Source organism: Arachis hypogaea, chromosome 10 (genome assembly GCF_003086295.3).
Source record: "Arachis hypogaea cultivar Tifrunner chromosome 10, arahy.Tifrunner.gnm2.J5K5, whole genome shotgun sequence".
Lineage (NCBI taxonomy): Eukaryota > Viridiplantae > Streptophyta > Magnoliopsida > Fabales > Fabaceae > Arachis > Arachis hypogaea.
In genome coordinates this window covers 2,625,180-2,646,114 of record NC_092045.1, presented here as the reverse complement: position 1 = coordinate 2,646,114, position 20,935 = coordinate 2,625,180, and the positions used below count along the sequence as shown (strand labels likewise).

Genomic DNA, 20,935 nt, shown 5'->3' with positions numbered 1-20,935 from the left:
AATCGGTGCAAGTTGCAACGAAAGAAGAGACCATGTTCTACCAGAAGCTGAATAAGAGGACGGACAAGAGTTGGACGGTGCAGTGACGACGATCTCTGCGACATTAGGCGGAGGGGTTCAGCAAAGCAGCAATTACCTATTCACGTCAGAGAGAAACTGCAGGCAAGGCGTGGCGGCAGCGTGGTGGAGTTTCAGGTAGAAGACGAAGAAGCTGCTGAATGTGGGAGGAAGGAAATCCTATTCCTTGTTGGGTTTGGGTTTGGTTTGATGTGGGTAGGATCCGGATTCGGGTTGAGTTGTGAAGTTTACGTGCCACGTCTGTAAAATTTAACGTCGTCTTTAGTAACAAAATAGATGAAAGGACTAACGTGATTATTTTAAGATTATATACTCATTTTGGTCCTCAAAAAATTTCAGACTGGACGCTTTAGTTCCCAACTAAAATTAATTACTCGATTGGTCCCTAACAATTAACTCCGTCAATCACTTAAATCCTTTACTCCGTTAATTCTAACGGAGGACAAAATAGTCTCTGACAACTCTAACAAGGGACAAAATGGTCCCTGATCTCCTCTGTTCGAAAACGACAATGTTTTCTCTCAATTTTCATCATATCTCGCATAACACTAACAGTCTAACACTGTAACTTCAAATTACATAATGCACACTCTATAAATTTAATGTTCACAAAAAAAATCATCAACTTGTTTTCAACCAATTCATACTCAGGAAACTAATGCCTATGTCTCTCAACTAGTTGTCGTCTTCGATGGATCCCATGAATCTAGATAGGAAGTCTGATTTGTTAAGACTCGTCGTCATCGTTGCTATCTCCCTCCTCCTCTGCCCTAACATCTCTATGACCACATTGTCCACCACTCCGATCATTTCCTTCAACTTCTTCTCCGAACCAATGTTCAGTAATCGCTTCAATTTTCATATGAGTGGCAACTGCGACATTGCTCGTTGTAATAGCTTGGATGCGAGGTCGAAACTGTCTGCCAACTTGGACTCCGGAAAAGAATGAATGAAGCACTCGGTGTCTATTTTAAATGAGAATTTGCATATGATGTCGAAGGAGAATTTTCTCATGATGTCCTAATGTCCAACAATCTATATTACTTACTGGAGAGTGGAGAAAGACATGCCCTTGGAATAATTGTGGAACTTAGTCTTGAGGATGTCATGGACATTGTCGGGGTTGGAGGTAATGTTATCAAAGACGTGGAAGTGGATGCTTTTGGTGGGTGAAGTGTAGAGGAGGTGGATGTACCGGTCACAAAGATTTAGGAGGTGGATGCTTCTAATGATTGTTCTATTCAAAATATAACATGCTGTGTTCACAGCTTCAACCCATAAAAATTTAGGAATTTCATTTTCACATAACATGGCCCTAGTCATTTCTTGAAGGCTTCGATTCATTCTTTCAACCACCCCATTTTGTTGGGGGGTTCTAGGGCATGAAAAATTATGAGAAATTCCTAAGTCATCACAGAATTTTTCAAAGTCTTGATTTTCAAACTCTCTTTCGTGATCACTTCTCAAATGGGCAATTTTCAAATCCTTTTCGTTTTGAATTTTCTTGCAAAGAGTGGAAAAGGCATAAAATGCATCATTTTTATGAGCAAGGAAAAGCACCCAACCAAATCTAGAGTAATCACTACCACCCCAAGACCATAGTGTTTACCTCCTAAACTTTGAGTTCTAGTAGGACCAAAAAGATCAATATGTAACATCTCCAACGGCCTTTTGGTTGAGATTCCATCTTTTGATTTAAAAGAGTATTTTACTTGTTTGCCCAATTGGCAAGCATCACAAGTAAGATCTTTATCAAACTTGATGTTTGGAATTCCTCTAACCAAATTTCTTTTGACTAGCTTAGAAATTTGGTACATGCTAGCATGACCCAACTTTCTATGCCAAAGCCATTTTTCAGATTCAAAAGAGATAAAGCATGTTACATTTTGTTCCTTTAAATCCTCAAGAGTTAATCCATACACATTGTTGCATCTTTTAGCTTCAAATAGAACATTCTCAGTTTTCTCACAAACAACTAGACAAACAAACTTCTTAAAAATAACTTCAAAATCCAAATCACATAATTGACTAACACTAAGTAAATTATGTTTCAAGCCATGTACAAGGAGAACATCATTTATACAAGAAGAGAAACTTTTACCAACTTTACCAATAGCCACTATCTTTTCTTTCCCATCATCACCAAAAGTGACAAGCCCTCCATCATACTCATCAAGCTTTATGAAGAAGGTTGTCTTTCCGGTCATGTGCCTAGAGCATCCGCTGTCCATGTACCACATGTTTTCCTTCCTCTTAGATGCTAGGCATACCTACAAAATGAACTCAAGTAACCTTTGGTATCCAAATCTTCTTGGATCCTTTCACATTAAACCATCTCCTATGTCCCAAACAATTGTAATCAAAAACAACTTTGTAAACTTTATCACCAATCATTCTTTCACAAAAAAAAAACATTGAATGGGAAAATGACCCTTTCGGTTGCATAGTCTACAAAATCTTGGAGTTGCTGTTTTCTTAAAATAGGTGGGATCTTGAAACCTTGTGTCATTAGAAGATGAAGCTTTATTTTCAAAAGAAGGTTTCTTATCCGATTTATAAAATCCCAAACCAGCTTTATCAAAAAGTGGTTTTTGACTAGCCAAAATTTGATTTAGATTTTCAGAACTGAGAGTAAATTTGGCTAAGTCATTTTCAAGATTTTTAATCTTTTCCAGCAACTCTTCATTTTCCTTAAAACAGTTTACATATGCAACTACCGAGTGATCACTTTCACAGCTTCTAAGTTGGGCTTTCAACTGCTTATTTTCTTCCACAAGATCACAAGCAGTTTCGACCTCTCTTAGCTTTTCTTTGAGAAAACTATTTTTAGCTTTAAGAATGGTAACTTGTTGTTCAAGATCTTGGTTATCAAGCAGAAAATATTTTATTTTTTCAGAAAGATGATCTATCATAAGATGAAGGTCTTCAGTGTCAAGGTTATGAAAGATTACCTGATCTATGTGATCTGCCATGAGACATAGTTGTGACTTGGTTTCGGTCTCTTCATCATCATCATCTGAGTCATTTTCTAAATCTTTCCATGATGCCATCAGACCCTTCTTCTTTCCTCTTTTTGGCTTTTCCTCATTCTTTAACTTGGGACAATCAGATTTGAAATGTCCCATTTCCTTGCAATTGTAACAGGTTACTTTGCTAAGGTCTTTCTTCATTTTTCTTGAGCTGCCGTCTTTGCCTTTGAACTTCACCATTTTCTCTTTTGTGAGACATCTCAACACTCTTCTCACTAGCACAGAATCAGAATATGTTATTCCCAGAGCATCTAAGCCAACAATGATGTTGTTGAATCTTTCAAACATTTCATCAATGGACTCTCCTTCCTTCATTGCAAACATTTCATACTCTCTGTTCAACATATCTGTCCGAGTCTTCTTTACAATGGTGGTTCCTTCATGAGTGATTTGTAGTTTGTCCCAGATTTCCTTTGCTGTTGTGCAACGTGATATCCGTCGGTATTCCTTGAAGCTGATAGCACAGTTGAGTAGATTAACAGCTTTGGCATTTAACTCCACCTTCTTTCTATCTTCCTCGGTCCAGCTTGCTTCTGGTTTAAGAGTGATTACTCCTTCAGCGCTTGTGTTAGTAGGAAACTGTGGTCCTTCTAGGATGATCTTCTAAAGCCTGTAGTCTATTGCTTGCACAAATATCTTCATTCTCTCCTTCCAATAGGTATAGTTTTTCCCATTGAAAGGAGGCGGTCTGTTGCTTGACTGCCCTTCTGTGAGATTGTACGATACCAGATTTGAGCCACTGCTTTCTGCCATGAGGATCTTTTCTCTAAGCTGCAAAGCTTGATCTCTTTGAGACCAAGCTCTGATACCAATTGATGGTTTCAGTGACTAAGAGAAGGGGGGTTGAATCTTAGCCCCCTTTTATGCTTGATAACACTTGCTGGACTTAGAGGAGACTTTTCTGTTTTAGCTCGTCCCTAGCCACGAGACTTTTTCATTTTGTCTCGTCACTTGGCACGAGACATTTTTGGATTTTGCTCCTGTGCAGTAGAAACAGAAATGGAGTAGGAGAGAAGGAAGATTACACCCAGATATATCCTGGTTCAGCTGCTAAGTGCAGTGCAGCCTACATCCAGTCTCCATCACAATAATGATGAAATTTCACTATAATCAACTTTGATTACATACACCAATTCTTCCTAGAAACTACCCTTCCTATCTGGGACAAGTCTAGAATTCTAAACCCAATCCTGAACTTGACTTGGTCACTGCCAAGCTTTCAACTGTAAAGTGCTAACCCAACTTACAAGGGGATTCCCACAGAATCATGAAACACAACATAGATGTACAAAGGAACTCTAAGGACATCTATGGCTTTTTCTTTTAATTTTGCACTCTCTGCCTTTTTCCGCTCTATGGCTTTTTCATACAAACCTCACTTGTTTGCCTTTTTCCATGAGACTCAAGACATGACAAAATTAAACAGAAAAATTACAAAATGGAATACATTGAAGGAGAAGAGAAATCTGTTAGCTCAGGTAGCTCTGAGAACTCTGTGCCTTGCACTTTCAAATTTTCTCCTTACTTCAAACAGTGGCTGTTCTCCCTTTTTAAAGAAGAGAGAAGCCTCCACACTTGAAGCCAACACCCAAACCAACTTCTTCCTCCTTTAAGAAACAGAACCGGTTCGGCCACATAGAGAGGGAAGAGATAACCATACAAAACCCAACATGCAATTACTTCTGGTTCTTCCTTGATCATCACTCTTCATCAATCCGAGCGCTCCATCCTTGGCTTCCTCTCCAAGATGGATTTCTGGCCCTTGATGCTTCATGATGATGATGACTTCATCTGCTTTAATCTCTGCCTCTTCCATCACTTCGCCACTCTAGCTACTTCCTGTGGTGGTTGAGCAGAATCAAAGACAAGCCATGCTTCAAGAATCTCCCTTGCTGGCCGAATCTTCTTCCTTCTTTTTGAGTATGAAGGATCCGAGATTACCTCACCAAATCTAACCATATTTGGTGACAATCTCAGCCACTACATACTTTTGGTTTTCTTTTTCCTAACGCCATCATCACAATGGCCTCTTCCTTGCAACTAGCTTCTCTGTTATTTTTACTGATAGTTTGCTTCATCCCTCCTTTCCTGCTAGACAAGACCGAAAGAGAGAGGAGAGAGAACAGAGAAAAACTTGCAATGTAATTAAAGAAGAAAATGAAAATGAGTTAGGTTTACATTACCCATGCCTAGCCTCTGCTTCCTTCTTCAAATTACTTGCTTCTACCATCTTCTTCTCTGACAGTGAGGTGACCGAATGCAAAGAGAGAGAAGAGAGAGTAGAAAGAAGAAAAGCAATGGAAGTAATGTGTGATATAAATTACAATCAATTAAAATCAATTAATCCCACTTTCCATGCTTTTACCTTGTAACGTGCATATCTCAATAAATGCCATCAAATCACTTTGCAATTTCTCTTTCATGTTACCAAGGCAATTAATTCTAATTTGAATTCCATCACCTATAAAGAATGGCATCCGTGGAAGCATGCAGCTATAACAAATTGGATTTCACCATATTAAGAATTTGCTTAACCATTGGGCTCTATTTCATTTTTAATTTTCGAACCAACCTCCTTGTTGGGCTTCAAGTATATTTTCCTGGCCCAATAACCATAACCATAATTTAGCCTCTTAATATAACATTGTTGTACAAGCTGAATGTATTTGTTAGCATAATTGGGCTTTCTAATTTTTCTTTCTTTCGACCCAATAATAAAATCTGCAAGTAATAAAATTATTAATTAATATATGTTTCATGAAAATCAAATTAATAATTTTGTAATTAATATAATTAATAATATTTAATCATCACAAATATTAATTTAGAGTTTTCCAAACTTATCAGAATATATATGTATTAAATAACTTAACACTTTCAAAAAAAAAAAAGAAACCAAAATAAATATCTACTGTTTTAGGATTTTCAAGTCTGCGGCGTAGTGCGCAATGAATTGATTTTTAAACAGAATTTCTTTGTCCATATGTAAATCTCGTCATATTTTGTATATATAATTATATATTGACATTGAATGACGTCAGCTACCCTTTGTTTCATTTTCATATATTTCTTGTATCTAAGTTTCGGTTCATGGTGGTTGATTCACTTCATATTTGTCAATAAAGTGATAAACCATTCCACAAGTGGCTGTAAATTTACAGCCAAGCTTCTTTTTCCCTGGGAAATTTCCACATTATTTTCCAACTCGACAGATCAAAAATTAATCCACCGCAGATCGAAACTCTATCTAAAAGTTTGTCGCTAGCCAATGAATTGCTATATGCTATTGCTTTAATCTCCTCGTCATCAAGATTTTAGTCCCTGACACTGAGTACTCAGCATTGCAGCTTCCACTCATCGCAACCAAAAACCACCCTCAATTTGATACAATTAGGACTTGGGAGAGAGCCAAAGAAAACGCTGCAAGGGAATTGGAATCGCATAATATTCGGTTCTCACTTCATTCATTATTAGCTACAGGATGACATATGAAATATGAAATATGAAGTCTATTTAAATAGAGTTTATATATTCTATTGAATAATAAGTATTCGCAACATTGAGACCATGAACTTTCCCTGTGTCAATATTGTGGGATTCCAACTTATGATGATGGATTCTAAAAAGAAGCTCATTACACTTCCTCAATTTACTAACTTGTGTAATAATCTAAGAGTCAAATCCAATAATATGATTAGCAGCACTGATTAACGAACAGTAGAGCTAGTAGCAAAAGAAAAAACAATTGACTACAAAATTGCCAAAATAACTACAAAATTTAGAAGCTAATTTATACAATACAAGCATCAAGATGAATTTGGCTAAGGATATCAATATTTTGTTCTGCCATCGCCTTCAGTTATCACATCCTCGAAGGATCCATTAGCAGGAATCATCGGCAACACGTGCTCTTGATGAGGTACAATGACATCAAGAAGGTAAGGTCCCGGAGTATCCAACATCTTCTGAATTGCTTCTCTAAGGTCTTGCTTCTTGGTCACTCGAGCTGCTGGTATACCACAAGCATCTGCAAAATGCAGCATGTTCGGAAATATCTCATTCTCTTTAGACGGGTCTCCTAGATAGGTGTGAGCCCTATTGGATTTATAGAAACGATCCTCCCATTGAACAACCATACCCAAGTGTTGATTATTCAACAGCAAGATCTTAATAGGGAGATTCTCCACCCTTATAGTGGCCAGCTCTTGAACATTCATCATAAAACTGCCATCACCATCAATGTCAACTACAACAGCGCCGGGGTTAGCCACAGCAGCTCCAATGGCGGCAGGCAATCCAAAACCCATAGCACCAAGACCACCGGATGTTAACCACTGCCTAGGCCTCTTGTATTTGTAAAATTGAGCAGCCCACATCTGGTGTTGTCCAACTCCAGTGCTTATAATAGCATCGCCATTGGTCAGCTCATCTAGAACCTGAATGGCATGCTGAGGAGGAATAAGATCTTCCCCAAATGTCTTGTAACTCAACGGGAATTTGAGCTTCTGCTCATTCAGCTCTTCCCTCCAAGCCCGAAAATCAAGCTTACCCTTCACCCCCCTGCTTTCCAAAATCCTATTGATCCCACTCAAGGCCAGCTTCAAATCCCCACAGACAGATACATGGGGCAGCTTGTTCTTCCCAATCTCTGCCGAGTCAATGTCAATGTGAACAATCTTCGCCCTGCTAGCAAACGCCTCAAGCTTTCCCGTCACACGATCATCAAATCTCACCCCAAATGCAAGCAAGAGATCACTCTTATCAACAGCATAATTAGCATACACAGTCCCGTGCATCCCAAGCATCTGCAACGAATTCTCACCACCTACAGGATAAGATCCCAAGCCCATCAAAGTACTAGCCACAGGAACCCCGGTAAGCTCAACAAACCTCCTCAACTCCTCACTCGCATTCAAACTCCCACCACCCACATACAGAACCGGCTTCTTAGATTCCAACAACAACCTCACAATCTGCTCCAAATATGACTCATTTGGAGCCTTTGGCAACCTAGACATGTACGCATTTAACATAACTGGTTGATCCCAATTGGGAACAGCAAGTTGTTGCTGAATATCTTTAGGAATATCAATCAACACAGGACCAGGCCTACCACTAATAGCTAAGAAAAAAGCCTCATTCACAATCCTAGGAATGTCATCAACATCAAGAACAAGGTAAGCATGCTTCGTGATGGATCTAGTTACCTCAACAATCGGGGTTTCCTGAAAGGCATCGGTTCCAATCATGCGGCGGGGGACCTGGCCTGTGATGGCAATGAGCGGGACGCTATCAAGGAGCGCGTCGGCGAGCCCACTCACGAGGTTGGTGGCGCCGGGGCCGGAGGTGGCGATGCAGACGCCGGCGAGTCCCGAAGATCGCGCGTATCCCTCGGCAGCGAACACGCCACCCTGCTCGTGGCGCGGGAGAACGTTCCGGATTTTGGATGAGCGCGTGAGAGCCTGGTGGATCTCCATGGAAGCACCGCCGGGGTAGGCAAAGACGTCGGTGACACCCTGGCGCTCCAGCGCCTCCACGAGGATGTCAGCGCCCTTGCGTGGCTCGTTGGGAGCAAATCGGGAAACGAAATTGTCGCCAACGACGGAAGGGGAGCTGGTTGCGGCGGTGGATGCATTCGGAGGGGAGAGTTTCGGATTATGTTTGGGGTTGGGGTTGGTGTTGGAGAGGGAGCACGTGATTCGGAGGGTGTGTGATGAAGAAGAGGGATAATTTGGGAATTTAGTGAAAGTAAGAGCTTGCTTCGACGAGGTTGAAGATGATTGAAGGGATTGAAAAGCTGGAAAAGAGGGTTTGGAAGCAGTGGCAGCCATTTTTGCAGAGAACGGCGGGAGTGTAAGGGATGATGATCGTCTGTAATGAAATGCAGACCCTAAATTTGAATGCCATGTTGTTCATTTACCATGTTACCCCTTCTCCATTGGCGCGTATTTATTCTTGACTGGGTGAAATGGTAAAAAGGACATCAAGTCAAGATCCGTGTTCATCTCAACCTCTCGTAAATACGCTGTTTACGTATTTATTTACCATCTGTAATCATTACATAAGACAATTACCAAATCTAGGAAATGTGATATGTATAATTAAATTTTTAGTTTATGTAAATTAATTCGTACACTTTAACTTTTAGATAAAGTCTAACATCTTTCGGGAGTCAACTTTTTATTTGTGTGTCAGCACATGATTTAATACCTTTATTATGAAATTTTGTTTTTGGGGATACAGAAGGTAATATTGTAATTTTCTTGCCATGACTTTTTACAATTTTTCTTTTTGGTTTAACATTGTTTCATTTTTTTGTTGGCCTTTAGTCTAATAAATGGCCCGAAAATCTTAGCATACCGATGTTGAAGGCCCCAACTATGTAATGCAAGCTAAGGCTAGAAAATAATTTCCATAAAAAACAAAAAAAAAATGACACCCAAATAATAACAAAAAGAGCATTCATATGCCGCCAAAAAAATTTATAAATTGAAAAATCACATGCATTTATTTTTATATAAAGTTGGTGGTTTAAAATCATTAAATGATAATTTAAACAAATATATCAATTATTTAAGATTTAATTATTCTGATGGTCTCTATAATTTCGCAAATTTTTTAATTAGTTTCTTATACTTTTTTTTCTTTTTAATTGAGTCCTTACATCAATTTTTTTAAATTAGATTTCTAAATTTTTTTTATTTAGGTTCCTGCACCAAATTATTTTTTTAATTGGGTCCTTATACAATTAAGCCAATTATTGTTAAGAGGGACCTAATTGAAAAAAATTGGTGCATAAGCCTAATTAAAAGAAAAAATATATAGAAACCTAATTAAAAATTTCACGAAACTATAGATACTGTTCCGTGCGTATAGGGCCGAAGTATAGGGACTCCTGCTGCCTGCTGCTGTGCTTAGGTGGGAGAGGTATACGTCGGCTGAGTCGGAACACCGCGGTGGGAGCACCTGCAAAAAGGACTCCGACGCTCAAGTAAGAATGTGAGTTATAAGAGAATGAGAGGAATAAACTAGAGTGAGTTCTGTGACCTGACTTATTCTGAGGTTGCTTATTTGCTTATATAGGCGTTTGGGAGCTCGTTTAGTTGGAGTTTATTTAGGGATTATCTGTGTTGGCCGAGGTTATCTGGATGACGTTAGTGTAGTCAGTTGAAATTCTAAGTTGTGTTCTTATCGTTGGACTTGGCGGTGTTTGTTATTGGATTTTGTCTGTTGAGGTTTGCTTTACTGACCAAGGTTCGTGGGTGGAGATATAATCGGTTGACCGAGTTCTTAGGCTACGTATCAGAGCCCCCAAAGTCGCCTTGTGTCTTTAAGAGTACATGGCGAGCTTTTTGTTTGTATGGGTTTAGGTTTGTTGTTGCTTGCTTTTGATTTTTTGTCTCGAAAAAGATGCAAATGTGCATTTAATGGCCGTTTCGTTTTCCGCACTGAAATGATTGATGTGACTTCTCGTTACAGTGCCTTGTGCGATCTTGGCCATTGATTTGTGTCATGGTGAGTGGGTGGCTAAGATTTTGAGACGGTTTTAAGTTGTTTTGTGAAAATCGTTTCATTACCCCATGTTTTTATTACTTGGGAGTATCCTTGGTAACTTCTGCTTATTCTAAATTTACACTACTTGAGTATCAAAGGTTTGTGTTGAAGGATTCTGGTCTTCTTCTTCTTCTTTCTGATTTTGTTGCTTATTCTTTGGTTATGAAAAAGGGTAAAGTTGTTCTGGTGGAGGGTGATCCTTGCAGTTGGGTTAGTGAACAGGTAAAACAGTGTGTTTCTAGGTTTAGTGATTCTGAATCCATAAGGGTGCTAGGTACTAATATATGGGTTAGAGAGAGTCATAGGCTTAGGATAGAGCTTTTACCTTGCGGGGAGGGAGATCGTGTTTGTGAGCGAGTTGATGGTTGGTCGTATTTCTACATTTATTCCTATTTGTTGACTGAGATTGGTGTTCGGTTCCCATTCACATATTTTGAGTGTGGTGTGTTGTTTTGGTTGAATTGCGCTCCCTCCCAATTGCATCCCAATTCCTGGGGTTTTATCCATGCTTTTGAGATTCTGATGAGTGTTCTTGAGTATCCTCCTTCGTTGAGAGTGTTCTTTTTCGTTGTTTCAATCTAAAGGGGTTAGGCGGGGTTTATGGGTAAACCTTAACAGTCATCCTCGTCGTTCAGTGTTTTTCTTGTACAAATCGTCGTATAAAGATTTTAAAACAATGTTTGTTAAGGTCAGGAGCGTTGAGAGTGAATTTCCTTTTTATTTGAATGAATATCTGGAGGAAAGGTTTCCCCTTTCTCGGTCTCCCGAACCTATTCAGGTGCTTGACGTTGATGATAGGGTCTTTGATGACAATGTCGTGTTGGACTTCTTGTTAGAGGAGTTGGTAGGGTTGTTGTCTGTTGCGGATTTGTTGAAGTAGGATTCAGATAAGGAGGTCGTTTTGGATTATCTAGGTAACTAGTTTTAGTGTTTACTCTCTGGTATGGAGGTGTAGTTGTTTCTAATATTTTGTCTGCAGCTGAGAAAGCTCCCACCATCACCACTGCTGGACTGAAGTCCTTTTTTAACCAGAGGAAGAAAAATGAGAAAGAAGGGTCGACGACGAATGTGGGTAAGGGTGGCGATGCTGCTGCTCAGACAGGGGTTAATCCTCGTCAAAAAAGAAAAAGGGTAAAGACACGTGCCGAGAAGGCCGAGAGTAAGGAGGAGCATTCCCCTGTCCTACCTATTGTAGAGGCTGCGTATGAGTCCCAGAGGAGACTTCATGTTTATCGGGAGGATGATAACATGAGATCCCTATGGTCATGGTTCTTTCCCTTCGCTACTCTTGCTGATGAACTGTGCCGATTTCCTGAGGATTCGAAGATGATAGAGGAGGTTGGACGTGCCGGGATGAGTCGTTTTCTTCAGGTATTTTGGTTCTGTTATTTTATGTTTTACCACCATGTTTTCTTGTGTTGATGCCTTTTTGTCTTAGGTTATTGGGGCCCGACTTGTTGCCGTTGGGAGGGTCCAAGAGCTTGCCGTTGAATCTGAAGTCAAAGATTCTGTTGAAATTTCTGAATTGTCTACTGGTGTTCAAGAGAAGGGGAAGATGATTACTGAACTTTCCACATCTTTAAAGGGAAAGGAAGAAGAGCTTGTTGAAGAGAAGCGCCTTCATAGTTTGGTCTTGGAAAGAAATAAAACTCTAACGGCTGAAAATGGTCAGTTAGCAGCTCGAGTGAAGAAATTGGAAAATGAGGTTTATGAGGCCTTTGCTCAAGGTTTTGAGCGAGCTACTGACTAGGTTCGGGTTCTGTTCCCCGAGGTTGATGCTGCTAAGCTTGATGCTACGAAGATCATTGTTAATGGCGAGTTGATTGATGATGAAGTTAGTAAACAAAGCGATAGCTCGAGTATTGGGGATAAGATAGAATGAAGATTTATTTTTTGAAAAAATGTTGTTTGGGATTTGTCTTTGAAAAAATGTTGTTTGGAATTTTTTGAACTTGTTTGGTTATGTTTTTAGCTTTGTATTTTGATTGCTTATGTGTTTTGCCGAGTATGAAGCTCGGTTGACTGTTTTGGTTTATATGTATATATAACCGTTTGGACTGATATCTGTAATGACTGCGGCTTTTTGTAGGGTAGAATATATTAGTCTTTTTATTATAAGACTAAGGGTAGAATATATTAGTCTTTTTATTGTAAGACTATACCGTTAGATTAATTGGATAAGGCGTCCGGCCTCATTAAAATCCTTTCTGAGTAAAACCCTTATTTTGTTGGGATAAAACCTCAAAATGAAAAAAAGAGTACCTTCATCCGCGCTATATACACTATGATTGATATTTTCTCAAAGAGGATAAATTCCAGTTTCCTGGTATTGGATTACTTAACAATGTCTCTAGTTGGTAGGCTCTTTTGCCAAGCACTTTAGAAATTCGGAATGGTCCTTCCCAGTTTGTTGCTAATTTTCCATGCGTTTGCAGTTTTCTTGCTTCTTTTGTTTTTCTGAGGACGAGCTCTCCGTTCTCGAATGTCCTTGGGTGGACCTTTTTGTTATGTCATCTTTGTATGAGTTGCTTCATTGCTAGTTGTTTAATTGTTGATATCTCCCTTTCCTCGTCAAGCAGATCTAAGTCTGTTAGTCTTTCGTTGTTGTTGTTGTTCATATCATGTAGCTCGATTCTCAGGCTAGTTGTGCCGACTTCTACGGGTATGAGGGTTTCTCCTGTTGTTGATTGGATTGTCGTGTTGTACCCCGATAGGACTTCTGGTACGAGATCTGCCCATTCGCTTTTTACTTCGTCCAACTTCTTCTTTAAGGCCTGCAAAATGATTCTGTTAGCTGATTCTACCAGACCATTTGTTTGAGAATGCTCGACCGAGCTAAAATGGTGTTTTATATCGAAGTTTTGTAAAAAGGTGGCGAGTTTGTGGTCTGTGAACTGCCTTCCATTGTCAGATATTATTTCCCTTGGTATGCCGTAACGGCATATGATGTTCTTCCAAAGGAAAGTCCTTACTTTTTCTGCTGTGATTCGTGCTAGGGGATGTGCTTCAATCCATTTGGAGAAGTAATTTATTGATACCAAAAGAAACTTTACCTGTCCTGGCGCTTTCGGGAAGGGGCCTAGGATATCTAGCCCCCAATGGTCGAAAGGCCAACTTACCTCCAAGGTGTGTAACTCCTCGGCGGGTGTTGTTGAGATGTTGGCATGCTTCTGAAAATTGTTGCATGTCCTTACATTTGTCATGCAATCCCTCTTTATAGTTGGCCAGTAGTATCCTGTTCGCAGTATCTTGGCTGACAGAGCTCAGCCGCCAATATGATTTCCGCATACTCCTTCATGTGTTTCTGCCATTACTATTTCGGCATCGTCTTTGCTGAGGCATTTTAGTAGAGGTTGTGAGAATCCTTGTCTGTATAGGCTATCTCCTACCGTTGTGTAGTAGCTTGCTCTTCTTCGGAAGAGCTGTGGATTTTGTTCGTCCCTTGGGATTGTTCCTGTTTTGATATATTGAAGAAAAGATGTTCTCCAATCCTTTACCTGTGTAATGCTCCATATGCTATTTAATTCGAAGCTTGGTCTTTCGAGTGTTAATTGTGAAAGTGTTGGTGTGTGTGATTGTGGCCTTGTTGTTGCTAATTTAGATAAAAACATTGGCTCTTGTGTTTTGCTCTCTATTCACGTGCATTATTTCAAATTTGTGAAATTTTGAGATAAGATCCTTTGTTATGAGCAAGTATTTCTCTAACAAAGGATCTTTTACCTGGAATTCGCCTTTGATCTGCTTAACGATAAGCAGGGAGTGGCAATATGCGGTGAGCTGAGATATTTGTAAATCCTATGCGAGTTTTAGTCCGGCTAGAAGGGCTTCGTCCTCCGCCTGGTTGTTGTTTGCTGTGAAGGAAAACTGTAATGATTGCTTGGCTTCGACTTGTTCGCCTTTCCTGAGTGTTACTCCTACTCCACTTCCTTCTTTATTTGCTGCGCCATCTACATAAAGTTTCCAGCTATGTTCTTCTTGCCTATCCTCTGTTGTTAGTTCAGAGATGAAGTCGGCGAGTATTTGCAGTCTTGGAGTCTTCCGAGCTTGATATTGTATGTCGTATTTGGAGAGCTCGACGGACCATTTTGTTAGACGTTCGGCCAGCTCAGGTTTTGTTAGAATCTGTCTCAGCGGTTGGTTTGTTCTAACTATAATGATGTTGCTTTGGAAATATTGCCTCAATCTTCTTGCTGTTGTGACTAGGGCTAATGCGAGCTGTTCTATTTTTGGATACCTGGTTTCTGCCAGTTGTAGAACTCTGCTGACGAAGTATACCGGACTTTGCGTTTTTCCTGTTTCAGAGACTAGTACTGAGCTTATGGCATGGTTAGAAACAGATAGATACAAAAATAATGGTTTACTGGGTTCTGGTTTTTGGAGGATAGGTGGTGATGAGAGTGTTTGTTTGAGCTTTGTGAAACATTGTTCACATTCTTCTGTCCAGTTGAACTTTTGGTTCTTGGAAATTGTTTTGAAAAAATGGTATGATCGGTTTGTCACTGCAGGTAAGAATCGTGATAGTGCAGCAACTCGGCCTGCCAGTTGTTGTATCTCCTTTATTGTCTTCGGGCTGTTCATGTTAAGAATGGCTTTATATTTTTCTGGGTTTGCCTCAATTCCTCGTGAAGTCAGCATAAATCTAAGGAATTTCCCTCTTTGAACTCCAAATGCGCATTTTTCTAGATTGAGCCTCATGTTATATGCTCTGAGTTGTTGGAATACTTCTTCAAGGTCTTTATAGTGTGATCCTTGTGCTGAGGTTTTCGCCACCATATCATCCATATAGATCTCCATATTTCGCCCTATTTGATGTTGGAATACTTTGTCCATAAGTCGTTGGTATGTTGCTCCTGCATTCTTAAGGCCAAATGGCATAACTTTGTAGCAAAAATTTCCGTGTTCTGTTATGAAAGCTGTTTTGCTTTGGTCTTCTGGATGCATAAGGATCTGATTATATCCAGAGTATGCATCCATGAAGCTCAGAGTTTTAAATCCAGAAGCGTTATCTACTAGTTTATCAATGCAAGGTAAAGGATATGCATATTTTGGGCAGGCTTTATTTAAATTTGTAAAGTCGACGCACATGCGCCATTTACCTGAGTGTTTCCTTACAATAACCACATTTGAAAGCCAAGTGGTGAAGCGGAGTTCTTTGATGAAACTGGCGTTGAGGAGCTTCTTCGTCTCTTCAAGGGCTGCTTTTACTTTTTCAGTTCCAAGGCTCTTCTTTTTCTGGGCGATTGGTCTGGCTATTTTGTTTATGGCGAACTTGTGACAAATTATGCTCGGATCGATTCCTGGCATGTCTGATGGTGTCCACACAAATAAGTCGGCATTGTCTTGGAGTAACCTTATTAGCTTTGTTCTCTCTTCTCCTTCTAATGCTCGGCCGATGTAGGTAATCTGTTCAGCTTTTGTCGTCAGAGGAATCTTTTGGAGTTCATCTATTGGTTGAGGTCTTTCTTGGAAATCCTCTCTTGGATCCAACTCGGCAATTATCAATACCTCGGAGTTGGCACGACTTGTCCTTGCTTCTTGATAATCTTTTGGTTGTACGTTGGTTTTCTTTAAGCTAGCGTTGTAACATTGTCGAGCTTGTTGTCGGTCTGAATGTACTGTTGCTACCTTGTTGTTTTATGCCTGAAACTTAACACACAAGTGTAATGTAGATACTACTGCTCTGAAGTTATTCAGAGCGGGCCTTCCGAGTATAATGTTATAAGGACTAGGACAATCAACTATGAGATATTGAATGTCTACAGACCTTGCCAATGGGAGGTTGCCCATTGTTGTTTTTAGCCATATGTGTCCTTTTATTGGGACCCTTTCTCCGGAGAACCCAACTAGCTCTCCGGATGACGGTTGCATGGATTTTTCAGACAATTGCATTTTTACAAAGGTTGAATAAAAAAGGACATCAGCACTACTACTTGGGTCTAGAAGGACCTTTCTTACTAATAGTTCTCCAGTTTGTATAGATATCACCACAGGGTCCTCCAGGTTTGGGCTTGTTGAAGCTATGTCACTTTGACTAAAGGTTATCTCTGGTTCCTTTGTGTTGTGAGTTGTTGCAGGTATTGTTCCTTCGATTGCCAGCATTGCTCGGTAGCTCCTTTTTCGAGCCGAGCTTGTTTCTCCTCCTCCTGCATATCCTCCTTATATGCAGTTTATGATTCCCCTAGGTGGATCTGTTGTTGTCCATTTTCCCTTTTCTTTCTCTGTTGACCGCTCCTCTGACTCTTTTTTGGTTTCTCTATTTTTTTGACCTTCAATATATTTGTCTAAGAGACCCTACCGAGCTAATCTTTCTAATAGGTCATTGGCTATCACACCTTCGTCCGTTGTATGTCCATACTTCTGATGGAAAGCACAATGCTTGCTTCTGTCTACGAACCGTTGGTCTTGATAGCTTCCTGCTCTGGCGGGAGGTTTGACTATTTTGGCGTTGAGGATCTCCTTGATCATGTTCTCCCTTTTTGTGTTGAATTTGGTGTAGGTATCGAACTTTTGAGTGAACTTGAAGGGTTTCTTCTGATCTTTCCTGCTCGGTGGTCTGAATGTGTCCTCTTTTCTGGTTGGCTGTTTGTTCGACTTCTGTGCTTCTCGCAATTCCTCAATCTCCATTTGGCCTGCAGCTCTCTCTCGGAATTCTTCCAATGTTTTGGGTTTGGTTATTGCTATCATTTCTCTAAACTTTCCAGGCCTGAGTCCGGCTTTGAGTGCGTGCAGGTGGACGTTAGGGTCCAAGTCCGGAATCTCCATGGTAGCATCAGCGAACCGAGTTAAGTAATCCTTCAGACTCTCATGTTGTCATTGTTTGATTGTCCCAAGGTAATCTGAGCCGTGGACATAGATTCTCGAAGCGGCAAAGTAGTCAATAAAAGACCTTGCCAAATCCTCGAAACATGAAATTGACCCTGCAGATAATTTAGAAAACCACAATAAAGCAGCACCATCAAGGTAAGTAGGAAAAGAATGACATAGTATAGGTTCATTATTAGGGCCGTTAAAGAACATCATAGATTGAAATTTTTTAACGTGAGATTGGGGGTCACCAATTCCCTTGTAAGGTTCCAAGGAGTTAGGCAGAACGAAATTCTTAGGCATCTTGAAGTTTGTGATTTCTTCAGAGAAGGGGTTGTCTAGCGTCAACTTCTCCTTCGGTAGTGTAATGCTTAAGGGGTCTGAGTTTCCCAGGGCCGCGTTCTTGGAGATACTCTCCTCATGTTTGCCTGTGTTATTCTGCGTAGAGATCTCAGCTAGCCGACGGACTTCCGCCTAGAGTTCGGCCATCTGGACTAGCAGCTCGGCTTGGTTGAAGGATTGAGCTCCATTTTCAGCCATGTCTGGGAGGTCAGAATCCCTGCACACAAGAAAAGAAACGAAGAATATCTAAGAGTGAAAGTGGGGTTAGATCAACTCAGGGCCCCATGGTGGGCGCCAAATGTTCCGTGCGTATAGGGCCGAAGTATAAGGACTCCTGCTGCCTGCTGCTGTGCTCAGGTGGGAGAGGTATACGTCGGCTGAGTCGGAACACCGCGGCGGGAGCACCTGCAAAAAGAACTCCGACGCTCAAGTAAGAATGTGAGTTATAAGAGAATGAGAGGAATAAACTAGAGTGAGTTCTGTGACCTGACTTATTCCGAGGTTGCTTATTTGCTTATATAGGTATTTGGGAGCTCGTTTAGTTGGAGTTTATTTAGGGATTATCTGTGTTGGCCGAGGTTATCTGGATGACGTTAGTGTAGTTAGTTGAGATTCTAAGTTGTGTTCTTATCCTCGGACTTGGCGGTGTTTGTTATTGGATTTTGTCTGTTGAGATTTGCTTTACTGACCGAGGTTCGTGGGTGAAGATATAATCGGTTGACCGAGTTCTTAAGCTACGTATCAGGTACCAATAAAGTAATTAAATCATTATTTAATTATTCTTAACAATCAACTTTACATAAAGATAACTGTACGTAAATTTTTACTATTTTTTAAATTTTATCACTTATACAAATAAGCCCAAAAAAAAAATTATCTAATAAGCAATAAATATTTTTATTGTGGAAAGAAATAAATTTTTAATATATTCAATACATAAAAAATATTAAAAAATTGTAGTATTTTTAAGATGCATATTAGAAAAAATAAACAAATAATATGGCATCCAATGCAAGAACAGTATAACTAGTTATCCTATAAATTTCAGCTTTTGATTAGTTTTTAGAGGAGAGAGAAAATAAAAAGTAGATAATTTTCTAATTTTTTGAGCAACTATTATCATAAAAATAGATATTTAAATTAATTAAATAATAATAAATCTTTAAAAAATTAATTAAAGACTGAAATTTAAAAAATAAGTAGCATCTTTTATGCAAAAATTCGCATCAAGCCAAGCCGCCAATAGAGTACGGAAAATGGAAAGCAATCAAAACCACAAAACAGGGGCCAAGTTGGATTGACTCAAAATGGTTGTTTAGTGTATGTTGTTTTGTTGAGAAAATATGCGAATAATTTAAAGTTCTGTCGTGGATCCAAAAACAACGTACGTTGTGCCCATTCCATGCAAAGTATGTAGTATGTAGGTATTGTCCTCACTCTACCACATTTTATCTCTAGCTACCACGTAGGAACGAATGGATCACAATAATATCATAACACTTGTTTCTTTTATTTAATTTCAAGGGATAGCTCTGATCCAAGAGGAAGGTAAAAGATACTAGCTACTAGCTACTTAATTGTAGGGTAATATAACTCGAATGTATTCTCTTCTAGCAAACTAACATTCTCATAAATGTTTATGAAACTAAAGACAGTTGAATTTGGGACCAGACAGGGCATTCTTGAAATTGTCAGTGTCAAACTGGGTCATAGCTCAGTTAAGCACCTACTAATAATCATGGCGATATTATTAGCCATATATACAAACATGCAAATACTACCATATGTCCATGTGGTCCGATCCTAGCTGTGGTGGGAACTTTATATGCAAGTACCTCACCACGTTGGCATCAACTCATCCTTCAAAAATTAGAAAATTAAATAAATATAAATTTAGGTATAGACCACACAATATGCTAATATACATATATATATAGAAGAGTGCTAGGGGTTAGTAATTTTTGTGTTTTGTAACTATTAATTGACCATCAATCATATTTTTAATGGTATGAAATTACATCAATTGGCTATCCAATGATAAAAAATCACTTACTTTTTTTTTGATGGTTAAATACTGACCACAAAATACAAAAATTGTTGACCTCCTAGACTTTCTCTATATATATATATATATATATATATATATATAGTCCCACAGCGACTCTGCGTCTTGATATTTTTGCCTTCATAATTAGTTTAGCTTCTTACGTACTTAATTGTAAGGGGTTCCATGAGCGATCGAAAGGCCTACATAACACCTACTTCGACACCAAAATGCCAGGAAAAATTCGCACGGAGTTGATAGTAAAAAAATATTAAATAATAATTTAATTAAATTCATTAAATTATCTAATAATTTTTAACTATTAATTTTATATAAAATCATTAACACATCAACTATATGTAAGTCTTCGTCTAAAATGTATCATTTTTGCCTCGCATCAACTTATATGATAAAACCTATTTGATTTACATTTGACAAATTTCCATGTTATGTTAAAACTTAAAAGGTGTCTACATATTATTAAACGAAAAATAATAGATGATTAAAATTTATTATTTTTAATTATTACTTAATTATTAATATTTAAAAATATAAAATAAAATATATTGTTAAATTATTAATTAGACTAAAAAAATTAGACTAAAGAATTAAATTAATAACTAAATAATAACAAAAAATAATAAATTATGATAACCACCTAACATTTTTTTGTTAAATTTCACACTCTAATGTTTTGTATTAAAAAAACCAATTCATGCAAAAACGTGAAAGAAATAATGAAATTGATATATTATTTATATGAAAAAGTCTAAAGAATTAAATATAATATAAATCAATTAAGTCAATTTTTTTAATTTTAAAATTCAAAAAAATAAGATAATAATTTTTTATCTATTTTTCAATTGGTTAATTAAAATTGACTTTACTTCTAATGAGTTCACTAACGCGGAATTCTATCTACAATTCTACATATAAAGGTGCTAGTATAGTGATATGGCATACTATATAATCTTTCGGAAGAATATGAATTTTACTCTTTGAAATAGTGATAGTTTGATAATGTTGTACATCCGTATGAAACTTGAATAATTCCTTGAATAATAATACAGCGATAAACACGATT

At 38.6% G+C, this 20,935-nt stretch overlaps 1 protein-coding gene across 1 annotated transcript; it reads right to left on the bottom strand.

Moving 5' to 3' along the window:
• Window positions 1–6,617: 6,617 nt before the first annotated feature.
• LOC112714609 (acetolactate synthase 3, chloroplastic-like) lies at window positions 6,618–9,025 on the bottom strand. Its single transcript, XM_025766235.3, has one exon. The coding sequence runs from the start codon at window positions 8,936–8,938 to the stop codon at window positions 6,938–6,940; it is 2,001 nt and encodes a 666-aa protein (XP_025622020.1). The 5' UTR covers window positions 8,939–9,025; the 3' UTR covers window positions 6,618–6,937.
• Window positions 9,026–20,935: the final 11,910 nt, after the last annotated feature.